This window comes from Blastomyces dermatitidis, assembly GCF_000003525.1.
Source record: "Blastomyces dermatitidis ER-3 genomic scaffold supercont1.2, whole genome shotgun sequence".
NCBI lineage: Eukaryota > Fungi > Ascomycota > Eurotiomycetes > Onygenales > Ajellomycetaceae > Blastomyces > Blastomyces dermatitidis.
Genome location: NW_025544775.1, coordinates 1,511,675 through 1,531,078, shown reverse-complemented (window position 1 = coordinate 1,531,078; position 19,404 = coordinate 1,511,675). Strand labels below are relative to the sequence as shown.

Genomic DNA, 19,404 nt, shown 5'->3' with positions numbered 1-19,404 from the left:
ATATTCACTGAGTCTCTCTTATAAAGAAGAATATTCTTCAATATTAGAGAGTTAATCTTGACTGAATTATAACTATCTTTATTTATAAAATAAAGAGAATTAAGTAGATTTTCTTTATACTTACTTCTTTATATTATATTAGACAGAATTGTCTGCTGAATCTATTAATTTTATAAGAGAATTCTGATAATTATACTATTATCAGACTTTCAGCAGTTTAAAAGATAGTATTATATAATATTTCAATACTGAATACTGATAAAAATAATGATTATTTAGTATATAAATCTCAGATAATAAGATATTTATATTACACTTAAGATGTCTCATTTCTTTAGATAGTAATTTAATTTATATGAAGTAGTTAACTAGTCTAACTGAATAGTATACAAGTATTGATTTTACTGACAGAATAGTATATTGTGACTTATAGTATCTCAGTAGTATTTTAATAATGATATTTATCAATTATATAGTGACTGAGCTGTTCTCTGATAATATCAAGAAGTTCTGTACTATTTCAACATTATCTTAACTAGACTGACTATATAACTGTGTCTGAAACCAGAACCAGATTTTTTAATGATTTTATTATTAATTCAACTGATTTCATTACATAGTTTTAATATTAGATAGTAATCTTATACTGTCTCAGTAAGACTTACTGTTTACTCTTATCATATTTTTTAAATAAGATCATGATTTTCACTTCTCAATTTAAATTATTTTTATTGCTTTAAATAACTTTAAATATTATTTAAGTGTTATCAAAAAGTGTTACTTTTTAAAAAATTAAAAATAGTCTAAAAAAAACCTTAAAATGTCTAAAAATAGTAACTTTATATTAAGAATGAAATTAAATGAGATTAAATGAGATCACTTTCTTATTTTTTTCAAGTTATGATCTCATTTTAAAATCTGATATATAGTCACTTTACATGTTTTTTTGATAGTCAGTCCCAGCGGGATTCACATCAAGAAATGTATGAGACCAGATCAAATGAGATCAAATGTGAAATTCATGGTCCCGGCGGCCAGTCTAATCTTGACATTTAATATTCAGTGATGTGTCACTGAATATAATGGTGGAACATGTGTTACAATCAGCGACACGTGACACTGGTGGAATGGTGGATCCATGGTGTAATCACCGTAAATTAACCCTACGTTCTTCCCGTATGGAAGCGACACCTATTTCGGCCATTTTTTGGCAATCTCGCCGAAAAAACAAATCACGTGCCCAATGGTATATAAGTCTCTGTAGTGAGCCCAATATCAGCGACATCAAGTCTCGCATATTTGCCCATACGAGCAGCTATCAGGTACCACTCAGTTTACATATAATCCATATAAATTCTTTTCATCCATGTCAGACACTTTCTTCGGGTCAATCGGGAAGGAGGGCACCATATACCGTGACGAGGCAGGATTCGATGACAACTTCAAGCTCGACATCGATTTTGCGAAGATGGAGTTTGAGGAAACCCTAAATGTCTCAGAAGCGTCCTCCATATTTCATGTCAACTACTGTGGCAAGCCACGGGTCTTGAAAGTGGTACGTACCTTCATTTAGCATGTGTGCATTCCTTAACCTGTTGTCATTTTCCTGATCATGATGCAACGCAGTTCCACAATAATGGGGATCCCGGGTACGCCCGCGATCGTATTCGAGATTTGGACCGCTCTCGCTGCGAGATCAGAGCCTATTGTAGGCTTAAACGGTCCAAAATATGTGATTCTGGCGCTGTGCCCAATTTCTATGGTTTTATGCTAGCCATCGACCCAGCCAACTGTGCTCCTTATCTAGACGCCTTTCGACATGACACAGATTTTCCAAGTGCCATTCTGATCGAGTACCTGCCAAAGCCTTTGGTGATGAACTGCGTTACTTATACAACAGAACGTATGCAGAAAGCTGTCATTGGCATTCAGCAAATTCATTTGGCTTTAGTCGAGCATAATGATCCTTACCCAAAGAATATTCTCATCGTTCCTAGTGATCAAGAGAGGGTTATATGGGTTGATTTTGATGTTGCGATTGTTTATCCCAACGACACATACATTGAAAAGAAGGGACGTGGCCGGATTGAGTTTGAAACTGAAGTTGTTGAAGGCTTCGGACGGCTACTTGTTCGTCGCCGCAGACAACACATTTCTCCATTTTTCTGATTCGATAGGGACTGACAAGTTTTATAGGAAGAAGATCAAAATAAGTGTCTGCCGCCAAACACAAAATACTACTAGGAACGACTCCTTAGCCTGCGCATTATAGAAGCCGCCAGTCATTATCCGCCGCGCCTAACATCCCAAGATACCAAAGTCCCAGCAGAATAGTCAAACGCCCAGGCCCTTCTGCTTCCCATGGTATAGCCTGTGCAACCAGTAGGTTGCCATTCCCGTCAAGCCTTTTAATCGGTACCAACTCGGTGTCTGACAAGACAAAACCGTACCTTGCACAATGCTGTCCCATGTAATAATTTACCTGAGACAGGACTTGCAAATACTCCCTGCGATCTCCTGGCACTAAAGACGTCCTGTACCCAGATTCCCACTTCCATGATACTTTTAGATCACCCGGACAGCGATTTGGTGAGGAATTCAGTGCGCTACCAGCTTGGAAAAATGCGATGTCTGGTCGGTAGTTGTCGATGATAGTTGCTGCGTCACCGATATCAACCGTAATAGGAGTAAGATGCAGATTTGCAAGCTGAGGTGCAAGGGGTTGGAAACCAGCTCGCAGCGCGCGACGCAATCGACTCTGGATGTAGGTGTTGAAACGGAGAGCGAACATCGGCTCTGTGTTTATAGGCTGTGGGGGGGAGTTTGGCATTGGTTCGCTCGCAATTTGTGCTTGCTGAAGCAAGGTCCCATAGCGGTGCATGATATGAGCGTATGTGAATCCGGGCCACTGACCAACACTGTTGATATCCCCCCAACTATAGTTTGGGTTTGTTGTATTGGGTGTCTTGTTGGTATTTTGGGTAGGAAGAGCAGGAGGTGCCACGGTCAGGAAGTTTAAAAGAGCCTGGTTGTTGGCCATGGCTGCTCCTGAATTTTGGATGACTAAAGAAGGTACATACTCCTGCTCTTGAGGAGAGCCGCGGAGCATCTTATAAGCCTAACACTGTCTTGAAAAGCCGCACAACAACCCAGTGTTCTCCTCATTGGGAAATACAATCACGCTCAGTTCTTATTCCCAGCCATAGTGCTCAACCTTCCTGTACACCAATCATTTGCTGTAACTATGCTGATAGCGCTTAGCCAGGATTTGACTATGCCGGGCAAATCAAATTTGCTGTAGACCCTCCATCAAATATAGAACAATATGGACATTGCCCTCGATATGGGTAGCTACGGAAGAAAGAAAATAGAACAATAAAACAGGGACCCCTGTGTGCCACGATGTGATGGGTCATAAACGAGCTGTTTTGTCGCCCAACAACTGACATGGCATGATTGAACTATAATAGTTGAGGCAAAACAGTGAGGGGACATGTTTCTTTCAGGCAGCAGCCTGGAACATTTATTGTATCCAATCAGTGGCAACAAATTGTCTCCGTATGACCTAACTGCTGTACATTTCGGCTTATTGGTCTACGCTGAATTAAACAAATATAGAATCATATAAAGGGATACTTCCAATCAAATCATGCTCGTGGATTAAGGCAATTCTTTACGTCGCTGTAACATATGATTGGGCTCTGTACCTTGAAGAAGGCGACACACTTGGTGTTTCAAGTTGTCGGAAACCCGTGTCAATTTTGATACCAAGAACTGTCCAGCCGCCCAGAAAAACCGATCGCCATGTTGAGAAATGGAATTGTATGAGTACTGAAGAGCTGGCGCCTGCAAAGCAAGGAGTGATAAGTGAGGAGAGCGATTTTCTTAGAATTGCTGGAGACTATTTCACACCGAGCTATCAGTCCTTGATCTCCCTACGAGACATACTCTTTCCTTGCAATGACAAATGTCTTATTGTTGGCACTCCCCAAGACCCAAACCGCTTATACAATCCTATTATTAAGGCATATGATGACACGATCGCCCAATTTGAACTCGGAAACCTCACTAGCGATAAATCTGTTTAGTGTTCTCTCAGAGTGAAATGAACAAGACACAAACAAATGAACATGAACAAAGAAAATACCATACCATAGTTGTAGAGAAGATAGACGCTCTAGAATGTGATAGGCAATCTCAATAGTGCTTCCTAGGCCAGAACGAAATATGAAAAGCAAACAGAAGACAAAGAGCAAACAAATAAGACAGGCATAGTACGGGACAAATATGAGTAGAAGTGTAGCACTATTGGAAGTTGGTTGGAAATACTTGGGAAAAGTTATGACTTTTTGTTGTATGGAAGACAGTTCACCCGCCGCTGAGATGGCATGTCTCATTCCAGACTAGCTTGGCTCACCAGTTATTTAGTGGGCTTGCTTTGCAGTTGAATCAGCGAGAGTGGGATGGACTTACGTAATCGTTCTGTTAGATCCCGTAGTTACTGTTGGGGGTCCCGCGGTTGATCGGCCCTTCTACCAGCAGTGCGCTGGTGGTGATTGAGCTCTTTTGCCCCAGTAGCCTACAGTTACGTTAAATGCCGAAGTGTGAGGGGTGAGGATAAGTTATTAATGACATATTAAGTGGACAGCCGACCACTCCAGGCAGCATGTGTATACAGAAAACTTGACCACTTGACCTCGTTATGTAAGCTGACCTTGCAAATGTGGGAGCCCTAGGCTTCCTAGTACGGACTAGCGCCCCGCACCAAGCATATATCGCTCACTAGATAGCTACCAATACAACCATTCAGATGTCCAACAGGTTATAGCCCAGATAGCTTGTTTTTTCATTAAATCTTTCACAATCACTACTTTTTCTCTTATCTGAGGTATAAAACATCTCATGAGCTGTATCACTGAACTGCAGAAGAAACCTGATAAAAAGTAACTGTTTTGAAAGCTTTGATCACAGAAAAAGATTGATTCAAAGAGAGAGTAAATAAATATCTTCAAGAACATGAGCTACTGCAGAATTGTTGAATACACCTGTAAGTAACATGAATATGAATGAAGAATACAGACAGAATACACCTACTTTCATGCTGAGAGAGAATGAAATAAGATCTCAAACTGAAGATTAAATGAATGAAAACATCATGATTTGAATAATGATGAATTATATGAAGAAACAGAATAAATGAATGAAAATGCTTATATAAAAGCTAGAGAGCAACTCAAGCTCTCTGTCAACTACTCAGAACTCTATTAGTGAGTATTGAAAGAATGTCAAAGCTAAGCTGAAAGAAAAGCATGTAATCATTCTCAATGAATCTATCAACTACTTGAAATAAAAGAGTTTAATTCTTATAAATACTCATCTTATTCAGATAAAAGATATTCTTATTAAGAAAGAAACAGTATCTTCTATCACAGTGTCTCTGAATATTGAGTTTTGAAATCAGAAAAATAAGCTTCTTTATACTCAGATTTTTCAATCTTTGAACATCACTGTATACAATTCTCTGAAATCATTGAATAAAGATGTCTATCTTACTGTTACTATATGAAAGAATCTCACTCAATGCTATACTATATCTTATATAGAAGAACATCTTCTAATCACTAAAAAGATAAGAGATTTATATCTTAAGAATAGTGATTTTCATATCTATCTTACAAATTTCTGAGATCTTAAGACAAAGCTGATATCTCTGAGAGAAAACTGAGCTGAGTGTATCTATCATAATCTATTCATTCTAGAATTGAGAGATTGATAACAGAAATTCATTAGAATGAAGCTGAATGAATTCTATACTATTAAACAAAGCTCTATTCAGAATCTAAATCTTGATAATTTAATGAATTAACTGACTATATAAGTTATTATTAATATATCTGCTACTATCACTCATTCTTTTACTGCAAGCTCTGTCACTGAATGATTTGATAAATGCTAGTACTACTACTATGATAATACTGATTATATCATTAAATACTGCTGGTTTAAGAACCTGAATCTCATGAATACTGAATGAAAGAAGTATAACAAGGAATGTATCAAGGCATTGAAGACAGTAAAGAATAAGAAGAATAAGAATAAAGATAATATTCTCATGAGTCAGTCAGACTATGAATTCTTTACAGAAGTTTCTTCAGATGTCTATAAACTTATGAAGAATCAATTAAGTTATTCATAAGATGAATAAGAATATAATAAATATAACAGATGAATACAATGAATAAGATGAATTTAATGAATATAAGCACTATTTTGCAGTAATTTCATGTATCAGATCTAGTTCTAATGAGAAAACTAGATGCTGCTTTTTATAATTAATTATTATTACAGATTTGAATGATTTGAGAAAGATAAATAGAATAGCTGCACAGTAGCTAGTCTGAGAGAGAGTGTGAGAGCTCTAGACTTTCTAGTATGAACTAGCACTTCGCACTAAGCATATATTGTTCACTAGATAGCTATCAATACAATTATTCAGACATTCAATAGTAAATGTAGCCTGTGTCACTATCTGATCTCACTTAATACATCTTTTCTTATAATTTGAAATCACTTAATTATTTATCATCAATTCTACAATCAATTCTACAATCAATTTAAAATCAATTCAAAATCAATTTAATACTAAAATTATTCTTGAATTTAATAATAAAGTAAGTATTTATATAATTTACACTGAATTAATTATCAACTGATTTTCAATCAATTGTTAATTACTTAAATATATAGATTGAATTTATTTTATTACTATAATTAATTAATAATTAATTCAGAATCAATTCAAAATCAATTCAAAATTAATTTAATACTAAAATTATTCTTGAATTTAATAATAAAGTAAGTATTTATATAATTTATACTGAATTGATTATCAACTGATTTACAATCAATTATTAAGTACTTAAATATATAGATTAAATCTATTTTTATTACTATAATCAATTCAGAATCAATTCAGAATCAATTTAAAATTAATTTAAAATCAATTATTAAATATTTTTATCTTAATATATTTTAAAATTCTGTAAAATATCTCTTTATATTCTATATGAATTTATCTATTCATTTAATTAATTATGAATCAGCTATACATGCCTTGATTGATTAATAAGCTGAATGAATGAGATTAATAAGTGAATTGAAAGATTGAAAGTTAATTACTAACTGATTATTACTGTATTATACAAGGTTGAGATTATAATTATATAATGAGATCAAGTGATGCACTTAACAAGATCAAGTTTCTTGAAGAATAATATTATTATGTTATATTATAATCTAACTACATGAGTTACATTAAATAAATAATAGCACGTGATTAGAGTAGATGTAGTAATTATCAACAAAGTTTTCTACTTTCTGAGATAGTATTATTAATTTTAGTCACGGCTTATCAGTACTCTCACACGTATTACTGTGCTAAAATAGATTATATTATGTGAGTGTTATAGTAGTAGTGAATCTATATAAGACTCAGATCACTATCACTTAACATGTTTCACTGCTTAACTTTCAGCAATCAATGATTAACTCTTAGTAGTAATAATCTTCAGATAAGTGTCTGAAGTGCATTCTGAGATTCTATACAAAGTTAATTACAAGAATCTCTACTCTCTTCTAATCTTAATACAAACTCACATGATAACAGAGTCAAAAATTTATAATTATAATTATATGCCTATTTCAGTGATCTTTAACCCGTCTTACAAGTGTTAGTATTCTAAGGCTTATTCATCTGACATGTCACAATTTCAGAAAAGGTAGAAGCTTGATATATCAGTATCAGTATATTAAGATAATCTATCAAAGATTTAATTAACTAAAGATGTACTAGAGAAGTTAAATTAAAAAAACAGCTGTCTGAAATTATCTCAGAATTATTATAGATCTATTACTCAATAATTTCACACTGAGCTGAAGAAGCACTGTAATTCTTTTCAGTTGACTTCAGTCTTTCTCTATGATTATACATCTGCTTATTTAAAGTAGATAAAGAGAGTTTTTAGATCAGAAGAATCTGATCTAACTGATCTTAGAAATGTATATAACTACAAATTCATGTAAATACATCATTGCTGATAATATTACTCAGTATTCTAAACTGAAAAACTTTCTTGAAAAAGAAATGAGTTTAAGATTCTGAAGTAGAAAGTGATGCACAGATTCTTCTTCATTAATAAGTATAGATATGAAGAGTATTACTAAGTTCATAAGTATTATTCTCTATAATTATAACTTTTAGCAGAATCTAATTAATTATGATATTTACTCTGATAAATATGAATATCTGAATAATTAAATATCAGTAATACTAAATAACTGAAAGAAGATCAATGAAATACTAGCTTAAGTTCAGCTCTTTCTTTTCTCATCAAAGTTCTCTAATGAACACTTTTAAAAATTTAAATAAGTAGATACTTATATATCTAAAGAGTAATCAGTTATAGCATCAGTGATTTCTATCATTGAAGACAATGTTAATAATCTTAAATGCATTAGAGAGAAATACTCACTTAGAAATCTTACTCTCTTAATTGATAGTATACTGACTCAGATCAAGTCAAGATCACTTCTACAGTGTATATTCTGAACAGCTCAATCATCAGATCTGCAATGAACTCTGCAATTATATCATTCTATCAACACAGAATGATCTTTCAATGATACTGAATTTCTTTTTAAAAGTAAAAGATTCTGATGAATTCTTGACTGTGACTACACAGCAGACTTGTTATGATAATGCACTAGAAGCTCAGAGTATACACTCTCTTCAGTCATATCAACAAGACAGATCAACTTATGACAACAGTGCTTACACTCTTGCATCAACTTATCATGACAGTCAACTCAAGCTATACACAACTCATCTCACTGAGCCCGAAGGCCAAGGCTGTCGCCCTGAGTATATTATGACCCAACTCAATACTTGGGACATGACTGGGAACTTGGAAACATTTCGGCAAGGAGCATGCGCATATCAAAATGCTCGGGACTGAGCAAAGGAAAAGAGGGACAAATTTATTAGGACAGCAAATGAAAGGCACTCAAAGACTCAATCTCAACTTCTTGATTCAACATCTCAGAGCCAGACGGCTTCCGAGGCAGCTCCTACCGTGGACGACTCTGATGCATCGTCGTTGTCTGACGAAGTGGAGTATTCGAATGTGCAATGGAGCTTCGCAGCTACCACCGAAGAAGGGGAAGAAGAGATTCTAAGCAGAAATGCCAAGAAGCCGAGAGTTAGTTCCATTGATCAAGGTGATACAGCGGGTAATAAGACTACTCGGTGTCCGAATTGATGACAAATAGGGCTTGTCATGCACAGGTGCGGACCATAACCTGCACCAGGCCAGCTTCCCTTTTTGAGGTTGATCAAAGTCACAAGAATTGCATAATAATGATCGCTCGAAACTTCCCACCGGGGTGTGGGGCCCGTTTGAATCTACATAAAAATAAAGCAATCGGTAAGCTTTTACCTATCGTTGGGCTTGGGATAGTGGGAGGTTAGGGGAGGAGTTGGCTCTCGTCCATTGAGTGGGTCATTGGCAATGGACAGCTGGCTCTATTTTGTGTCTGATTTCTTATGAAGAATCGTGTCATTTTCCATTGTAGGGTGTATGTGAAAGGACCAACACTCCCTTCATGTACTGAGGCTGTATGTTTGGTGTTTTGTGAGGCTTGGGAGTTGTTTTCAGCGCATTGGCATGTTGTTGACAGGGTGTATTGTGTTCTTGAAGATAGATTCTATTCTGTTGCTGTTTCAGTTGTATCTGTTCCTTCTAATCCGTGTCTCTGTCGCGTAGATCCGACGCTCTGATTCCGTAAACTGTTGTCGGGCAAGAAAGTGGAGAGACCAAGTCCACTTTCCACCCAAGGGGCGTACGTTGAAAGGGGGCACAAATTCCTTTCTGTACTGGGGCTGTATGTTTGGTGTTTCTTGAGGTTCGGAGGGTCGGATTTCGGCGCGTCGACGCGCTGTTGATGGAAGATATTGTGTTCTTGACAATAGGTTCTATGCTGTTGACGGTCATTGATGATGATCTGGGCATATCCGTTCCTTCTAATCCGTGTCTCCATCGCGTACTCGTCAATCTCGGATACCGTAAACTATTGTCGGGCAGGAAAGTGGAGGGACCAAGTCCACGTTCCATTCAAGGGGCGTACGTTGAAAGGGGACACAACTTCCTTTCTGTACTGGGGCCGTATATTTGGTGTTTCCTGAGGTTCCGAGATTGTTTTCCGCCGCTTCGATGCGTCGTTGGTGGTGGATAATCGCGTTGTTGAGCTCCTCCTGGCACTCAGAGACAGCCATACTGTTTCTCTGAGAGTTCCCAACAAACACCACGTGGAGGTGGGAGCTCGTCGTCCGCCTCCTCGTCTGATATAGGAACGCCGGCAAGTAACATATTCATATGCCTCATATATTCCCTGTCGTGATAAAATTCTGGAGCCCTATACATCACCTGCGGGGGTAAATTCTTTCCCATTGCACTCACATCCACACTCTTCTGCCAACTCCAATGCTGTTCTGGCGTTTCACAGAACTTGCACTGGCAAGGATGTCTCGGAGGCGGGAGCGGGCCTCCCATGGACGCGGTGCTGAGCTGCAACGTTTTTTCTTGACGGACCAGAAATCCCACTCAGGATCATATGCAGCAAGGTAGTTATTGGGGCTTGTACAAGCCATCACTTGCAATGGAAGACCTTAATTCCAGCTGTGTATAGTTTAGAATTTGACATAGCTAGCTGAGGTTTTACAGCATTCGGAATTTCTAATTTTCCAGGATGCACTATTTCTTATTGGCGCAAGCAAGGTAATCAATCATTTTCTTTGATCTTATAAATTATCAATCAGGAACAAACGACTCATGTATAACACAAAATCAAACAGAGCCCTGTATTAGATAGAGAAGGTGATAAAAGACAAGAAATCATGTAAGAAGGGCAACTCAAACACAATTGAAACTGAAATAAAGCAATGAAGTAAAACAGAGCAGAGCTTTTCATCCATCATATTCACACAGGAATTAGGGAAAATTGGTATAGAGACAATTATTGTAGCTACAAACTGTTGCCTTCTAAGTAGCAAAATTTGCACGGTGCATGAGGAAAGAGCGGTTATTCGCATTTACCCCATTAATAGAAGAACTCTCGACATGTAGCAGGTCATATCTTGGGTCTCGGTTTATGAAACTGCTCGGAACATATGCGGGTGGATGAATGAAAGCGTCGACGCCGTTTCCTGCCTGGTGAGCGAAAGAATGGTGATATGAATCCATGCTGATGGTAGACTGCATTGAAGCAGGAGGGGTTGAAAGCGGGTTTAGTAAATTGTACGGGAGGGTAGGATATGGCAAGATGTTGCTTGTGAGGGAGGCTTCTAGGAAAGACCAGTATATCAAATACAGATCGAGACAGGGTCATTTCTATCCCTTTATGCTTGCGGATAACCAGCCAAAACCAGGAAATGATGAAAAAATGAGCAGAAGTCACAGGCTGCCAAGCGGAGTAGCCATTTTTGACAGCCCACCTCTTGATTGTTTCCGGGCGCCGGAGCCAAAATCGCGCATGCATGTAACAAGGCGCGTAACAGCAAATGCCCTTCCCTTCACATAAGGACAAGCCCTGGACAGCTAGCCTGTGTTTACACAAGGCAATGGGCTAGTGGCGATTGTCAAAACAAGTGAAAACCAAATGTTAGGCTTGATACTTGCTGCAGCCCATCCCCTGATTCCAGCGGTGTATCATTTCCCGGGTCAACGTAAGACTCCGGTGTCAAAGCTGCAAATGAATGCATCCAAGCATGGATGACCAGCCAACATCCAAACAAGGTAATAAGTGAGTGGACAAGATGCATCAATCAGGAAAACACAAGCATCAGATGTCACAATCTCCGTCACCTCAGTCTGATGATTCAGTGAAAACTAAATGTTTATCTCTCACTTGTTTTGAATGATCACCACTAGCCCGGTGTCTTGTGCAAATGCAGGCCTGCCATCCACACTTATCACCTATTGAGAGGAAGTTGTCAGGGGCTATCTTCCATTAAAACATGCAGCAAGGTGGTGGTGATATTGATTCATACAAGCCACCCAAGCTCATTTCTTGATTCTAGCCATGTATAGATTCCCGGATCAGCAATAAGGTGTCAAGAATATACTCGATAAATATCACACTTAGAAGTTTATGAACATAATTTAGATTTGACTGTCAAAGTTCAGGCTAAAGCGATTTTGTGATCTGATAGTAAATCAGATAGTTTTCTATAACTGACAGAATTCATCACTCAGCACCCGGAATTTCTAATTTTCCGGATGCAACTATTCATTTGATGCAAAGCAAGAATGTTTTCATTTTTAATCAATTATTTTGCTTGATTTAACAAAGTATCAACCAGGAACAAACAACGTATGTTCTGTACAAAAGAAAATCAAATAAGAATGACGCTCAGGCTTGTATATCACTCAGTATCTTAATCAGTGTCAGAATCACTACATCAGCTGAGAGCTCAGTGTTCATGCATACTTGGTATTGAAGTTTTAGTTTCACTTCACAATTGTTAACATGCATTGTCCAACAAGTCGGCTATTGAAAATGTAGATAATTTACAATCTTGATTGCATCAGATTTCTTAGGCAGACATTTTTTTAGATGTATCTTCATATTGTCTCTTTATGAAAATGACTCATTGCACATCAGGCATTCATATCTTTTTTCAGTGTGTTTCTTTCTGTGGCGTGAGGCGTGACTGCGGGTGATGAATGTTGACTTGCATGAATATACTGCAGTGTATGGACATGAATATTTCTTTTGCTGCTGCGCGTATTAAATCAGCCAGAAGTATGACTCATAAGCTGAAGAAATCTTACTCTGTGTGGAAAATTGACCTGGCTCTGAGTTATTGATGAAGGCTGAGATATCTTTCTTAACTTGGCAGTAATTACTTTCCTCTCTCTCTCATCTGAAGGATTTAAAAGTGATCAGACATTCATTCTCAACAATTTGCCACTGTCCTTCTTAAACATGCGCAGTTCAGTTTTTTGAAATTCATTTGCAGAAACACTCACTTCAAGCTCCGCACAGAAAGAGAGCTGAACAGAAGAAGAAAGTGTGAAGCAAGTCTCTTTTTCAATCAACTTCATTTCTGTCGTATTCAGGCTTGAATTCTTTTGCATAACTTTCAGCTGAAGCTGAGTAATTTTATTGCGGAGAAAGTGATCTTCTTTTGTATAAATGTTGTAAATATAAGTTTTGAGATCTGCCTCTCTGATAAATTCTTTTCCTGAGCTTCAATTACAGTCTGAATAAGAACACATTCACTTCTTCTCTTTTTGATGAATCTCTTATACATGATAGCACATGCTATCTTTCTGAGTAAACAGTTGATTGCAACCTGGAATCGTGCATCTGTATAAGCAGTCATGTTTATCCATGCATTTACTGTTCAGATACTTAACACATAGTTCAAGAAATGAGAATCATATTTAAAAAAGAGACTGTATACCTTCACTCACTGCATCTCTTGAAGTATGAAATATGATTGCAGTAATCTGAGTGATCACAGTATATCTGATCAGTATTTTTAAGTGACTCTTAGACTGACCGTGTGACTGTGTCTGAGACCAGGATCAAACTTTACAGTTATCATGTTGCCTAAAAGCATTACTTCTGGTCATGATTTGTGTTCATCACATTGATTTCAAATCATGTTATTTCAAATATTAAAGATCTCAGATTCACTTTTCAAATAAAAATCTAGTCTCAGATAAAGAATATATTTGAATTCTTAGTTATATTTTCATTCTGATTTCATTATTGAGAATGATATTAAATAAGATTATGAAATCACTTCTCACTTACATAATATTATAATATAGTGCTCATTTGTTGAAAATTCAACAGAGAGTGTTATTAAATATCATTACTTTTCTAAACACAGATTATAATTTATATAATTTTAATTATTAAAAAAACATAAAATATAAAAAAAAATAAAAAACAAAAAATAAAATCAACACAAGAAAAAATCACATTAAAAAAAAAATAAAAGAAAAAGAAAAAAATAAAAAATAAAAATAAAAAAAAATCAAGATTACAGAGTTATAGTATTCTTAAAATACTTACTTCTCAGAGTCTTTACAATGTTTATTATCAACTATGTATTTCTCATAGTGAGAGTAATACAGCTGTGATAAGTCATTATCTTAATATCATCTAATAAATAATCAGTATATATCAGTATAAATGTGAATAATTAGAAAATATACACTTAAAAAGTGTGGTCAGGATGAACTCTGCTGCCATTTGAATAATATTAAGAACAGAACACTGAAATTGATGATTTCTCTCATTGATTTCATGAACAAGGTGTGTGAAGATGATCTTGAGAAATATAAGATTTCTCAACTTCTGATAAAAACAGATCTCACAGAGAGACTCTATTTTCATAATATCAGAGACTGAGTATTATTAAAAAGTGTTACTTTCATGCAATGCATATGCACTTACTGTGATAATTCACTCTCTGTATATGTGACTGAGAGTTGCAGCTTTCTCACATCACACAGCTCTCTCTGAGATGCTGTCATCAGTTTACAACTCATGCAGTCTCTTAGTTCAGCATGCACTGTGTGTATACAGCCCTGCATACTGAAGCTGTGTTAGTCATTATAACCTGGTGTGATACTCACTTTTTATGAGCCATATTTCATTTGAGAGACAAGGGAAAAGATGTGACTGTTGTTTTATTGAGAAGAAAATAAATAATTAGTATTATTGAATTAATTTGATTCATCTGTATTTAAAATTTGATTAGTTTATACTCTTTAATTTGAGAGTTTTTATGAGTGTTTTAATAGTTTTCATACCAGCTTGAACTTAGTGATGAATTGAAGAAGAAGAGAAAAGAGAGAAGAAAGAAATGAGAATAACTTATCTTTATAATATAAAAACAGAGAATTGCTGCAATTATTCTTTCTAGTAACAAAGATCTGTTTTCTGTATGTATCTCTGATATAGATTATATAATAAATACATATAAAGAATATCAATAGTGTATGTATTAAATGAAGATAATGTTGCTATGTAACACTGTAGCTGTTTCTGTACATCTCTGAAAGCTGTTAATAGTTTCTTTATCTCTTTATATTTAATAAGTTAATAATATATTCTGATGCACTTTCTCTTTCATTATTATTATCATCACTATCATCATCATCATCATTATTATTATCATCATTATCATTATCATCACTATCACTATTATCATCATCATTATTATTATTATTATTATTATTATTATTATATCATTGCCTGTCTTCACTCTCTTTTCAATGCTTATTAAAATCAATCATGTCATTTCTCTTCAAATATTCTGCAGTTCTGTGAATCACTAAGGTGCATGAGCACTGTCACAGATTGAAGAGAGAGAAGAAGAAGATATTCAAGTATGAGAAGACAGATTGTAAGATATGTTATAATGCCTTGAAGAGACTTCATAAGAAAGTAGAATAATAATGATTTTAAGTAACACTTCTGATAGATTTAGACTGAACTAAGTATAGAAATAATACAGATAGCACTGCCTGTGAGAGATTGAAAAAGAAGACAGTGAAGAGTCTTATACAAGTTATAATCAAGTCAGAAATAATATATATATATATATATATTTAACTATCATGATTTATAAATCACTATAATGTATAAGTATCAACATTTTTTCAACATTGATATTCATAATATTAATATATTTTTAATGATATTATCTGATAATACAATTTAGTAACACTCTCTTTCACAATATTAATATATTTCAAGAAATATGACAGAGATTAATCAAGATTATTTATTTACTTTTATATATCAATGATATTCAATCTGAGTTAGTACTAAAATTATAACTAAGTTAAGAAACAAGATTATTTTCTCTTATATTAATTCTTCTTACACATATCAGTGATCAGTTATTGAAAATAAATTATCATCTTTCTTAAATTATTATCATGTCTTCTGAATTCACTTCATTCACTTCTTTTATTTCTATTGAAGATTTATAAACTCTTTAAGAAATCACTGTGAATTACAAAGTCTATATTATTTACAATTCAACACAGAATGCTCTCTTTCAATCATGATAAATGATCACTTCATTCTTCACATCTGATTTCAGGTCACAAAATTTATGAAAAACTTAACACAAATATCAAGATGAACTATGAAATAATTATTAACAGATTGTATTATAGATTACTGAAGAGTCATCTCTTTACTGCAATTACTGTAACTTCATTCAGAAATATTCATCATGAACTGATTATAACTCTGAAGAAATTTTCTGACATCTGAAGTCATCAGAATACAGATAATAAAAGAAAAATAATCAGAAAATTACTACTGAGCTGATAAGTTACTCTATCAGATAATGATTTTTGATAACACTAACTTTCTAATTTGAAGAAAATTATGTGAAAATGACTCTGTATCAGTACTCTGATTTCACAACTCTTATCTGATAACTTTCATGAATAATTACTTTACATGTGTATATCTCTGAATCTTTCTCTTCAATCAATTGAAAACTCTGAATTCTGAACACTTCTTTAAATACTTAATTCAAATCTTCATATTTCATATCAATTCTGTCTTCAGTTTAATCTCAAGACACACTATAAAGTTAATATGCAATATCTAGAATCAGAGTTAAAGAATCATTGAAGAGTGTCTCTCACAGTGAATACATGAACTAGTATAAACAATCTTACATTTATAAGAGTTACATAGTATTACATTGATGAGAACTGAACTTATTAAGAGATATTAATTGAATTTGAATCATTGATCAGTAGTCATACTGAGGATTATATAATAGAGGTATTAATGACTGTGATTAAAAATGACTATTGAGATATTAGTCTCAGTCTTCTTACAATTACAACTGATAATACTGTGAATAACTATACTATGATGAAGAGCTTGAAGCAAAAATTGACTTTGCATTTCTGAAATGATAAACAAGGTCATATTCTCTGCATTGCTCATGTGGTTCAACTTGTGATGTAAATACTGATAAAGAATCTTAACATCAAGATGAAGAATAATGAGATGACTGATTCTTGAGATGAGAATGAGATGAAAGTGATTACTTAAGTAACTTTTACATCTACTTTACAAAAGATAATGTTTTTTAATAACACTTTTTAATATTGTTTTTTGATAATACTTTTTGATAACACTACTGTTAATTTTGAATAGATTGACTAATAATTTAAATATTATAGATTCAAAACAGTGTTAATGTGATTTGTATCTCTTCTAAATAATAATAACAATTTCATGATATTTAACAAACAAACAAATCAGTCACATCACTTAATATGATACAGAATATTAGAACACAGTGAAGTTCAATATATAAGATAACTATTCAGACTCTTCAATTGTGTCAGATAATTGATCATTGAGTGTAACACTCTGATCAGAAAAAGATTCAGATATTGAAACTTTCTAATATGAAGTGAACTCAGTTGAAATATGTGATTGATTTACTGTTTTAGTTTTATAAGATAATAAAGATAGTCTCAATCACTCATACACCAATGCTGCAGTCAGCCTGGTGAATATATAACAGTTTATTTACTCATCTTAAGAAGCAGTTGAATCACTTAAAAAGAAATTCAGTCTGGGATGATGCTATAGTGCATAGACTGACCGTGTGACCGTGTCTGGGACCAGAACCAGATTTTTTGATAGTCTCATTATCAATTCGACTGATCCCATTACACGCTTTTAACATTAGTCTCATACTGTCCCAGTGGGACTTACTGTCTACTCTTGTCACATTTTCCAAATGAGACCATGATTTTCACTTCTCATTTTAAATTATTTTTATTGCTTTAAATGACTTTAAATCTCATTTGAGTGTTACCAAAAAGTGTTACTTTTTAAAAAATTAAAAATAGTCTAAAAAAAACCTTAAAATGTCTAAAAATAGTAACTTTATGCCAAGAATGAGACTAAATGGAACCAAATGGAATCACTTTCTCATTTTTTTCAAGTCATGGTTCCATTTTAAGATCTGATATATAGTCACTTTACCTGTTTTTTTGATAGCCAGTCCCAGCGGGATTCACGCCAAGAAATGTATGGGACCAGATCAAATGAGACCAAACGTGAAATTCATGATCCCGGCGGCCAGTCTAATAGTGCAGGCTATTATTACTGTAAGGAATAAACTGACATATTACTACAGCAAAACAGAACAATCTTTTACAGAGTACTATACTGTAGCAGCTCTACTAGATCTCTCTTATCAAGTTAATATCTACACTTCTCAAGATTGAATAGAGGAGAAATGAGACTCATATGTCAAATTAGCTCAAGACTACTACAATGCTAACTATCAGAGATTTGAATGAGCAGATGTTTGAGATGTGAAGATAGTGAAATACAATTCTCTAGTAAGTAACAATCTTTGATAACACTTCATATCATATAGAACTATAATACTAACTTTGAAACAGAACTTACATACATTGATTGCAACTGAAAATCAGGCAAAACTACATGCTTGTAAAACTGAATTTGACTGCTATCTTTAAGATGATCTGATAAATTTACATGTCAAATCAATTCTAGAGTTATAGAAAATTATTAAGAGTATATATTCAACTGTTGCACTGATGATGTGTGATATTCTGACAATTTCATTGACAGAGGTGGGAATGAAGTGAAAGTTCAACTCAAGTCAAGATATTTATCACTATTATCAGAGACAATTATAAGAAGAAATAATCAAGAAACTCATGATTGTAAAATATGAAATTATCAGACAGTTTAATACCTCTGATCACAGTATATCAGAGAAGTGTAGTTTTCATGAGAAAGTGAAGAATAAACTTGCACAAGAATGTATTTAGTTATTTCATGAGCATTATCAATAATTATTACTAAATTCTGATTATATAAGCAATCACTGAATGAATCAAATGAGACTGATTTTAATCTTCAGTCTCAGTCTCATTCTGATTTTGAAAGAATGATCATTTTTCACAGTTTATTCTGAAAAATTACTCTCATTTCACTGTTCTTGAATTAAATCTGGTCATTTTTCACATCATTTCTCTCAGAAATGGTCCATTTTCAGATTTTTTTGAGGCTTGGTCCTGGTGGGACTCACGCCAAGAAATGTATGAGATCAGACCAAATGGGATCAAATGTGAAATTCATGGTCCCGCCGGCCAGTCTAGTGGCTCTCTTGTTCATCTTGTGGTTCGGAAGAATGTACGACTATCGGATAATAACGCGGCCGCTTCCGAACTTGCTTACAAGTGTAAAGGGGTCATAGCAGCCACTAATTAATTTAGTGTACAATATTATGATATATAAGAA

The 19,404-nt window shown here is 34.4% G+C and overlaps 5 protein-coding genes across 6 annotated transcripts; 2 read left to right on the top strand and 3 right to left on the bottom strand.

Annotated features, from left to right (window-relative positions):
• The first annotated feature begins 1,259 nt into the window (after positions 1–1,259).
• Positions 1,260–2,220, top strand: BDCG_01505 (uncharacterized protein). Its single transcript, XM_045417014.1, has 2 exons — positions 1,260–1,555; positions 1,627–2,220. The coding sequence occupies exons 1-2, from the start codon at positions 1,367–1,369 to the stop codon at positions 2,167–2,169; spliced, it is 732 nt and encodes a 243-aa protein (XP_045273947.1). The 5' UTR covers positions 1,260–1,366; the 3' UTR covers positions 2,170–2,220.
• BDCG_01504 lies at positions 1,974–4,266 on the bottom strand. Of its 2 annotated transcripts, none has more exons than XM_045417012.1 (2): positions 4,153–4,266; positions 1,974–4,068 (listed from the first exon to the last, which is right to left on the bottom strand). In XM_045417012.1, the coding sequence occupies exon 2, from the start codon at positions 3,107–3,109 to the stop codon at positions 2,267–2,269; it is 843 nt and encodes a 280-aa protein (XP_045279616.1). In that variant the 5' UTR covers positions 3,110–4,068; positions 4,153–4,266; the 3' UTR covers positions 1,974–2,266. The 2 variants fall into 2 exon arrangements, with proteins under 2 accessions (XP_045279616.1, XP_045279617.1); XM_045417013.1 differs by having other exon boundaries at positions 1,974–4,080; positions 4,153–4,240.
• Positions 4,267–8,853: 4,587 nt separating this feature from the next.
• BDCG_01503 (uncharacterized protein) lies at positions 8,854–9,317 on the top strand (the record flags this gene model as incomplete). Its single annotated transcript, XM_045417011.1, has 2 exons — positions 8,854–8,920; positions 9,049–9,317. 2 exons carry the CDS (start codon positions 8,854–8,856, stop codon positions 9,315–9,317), a joined length of 336 nt encoding a protein of 111 aa, XP_045273946.1.
• Positions 9,318–9,762: 445 nt separating this feature from the next.
• Positions 9,763–10,705, bottom strand: BDCG_01502 (uncharacterized protein; the record flags this gene model as incomplete). Its single annotated transcript, XM_045417010.1, has 3 exons — positions 9,763–10,125; positions 10,183–10,396; positions 10,515–10,705. The coding sequence occupies 3 exons, from the start codon at positions 10,703–10,705 to the stop codon at positions 9,763–9,765; spliced, it is 768 nt and encodes a 255-aa protein (XP_045273945.1).
• A 432-nt stretch (positions 10,706–11,137) lies between these two features.
• On the bottom strand, positions 11,138–12,313 carry BDCG_01501 (uncharacterized protein). Its single transcript, XM_045417009.1, has one exon. The coding sequence runs from the start codon at positions 11,590–11,592 to the stop codon at positions 11,185–11,187; it is 408 nt and encodes a 135-aa protein (XP_045273944.1). The 5' UTR covers positions 11,593–12,313; the 3' UTR covers positions 11,138–11,184.
• Positions 12,314–19,404: the final 7,091 nt, after the last annotated feature.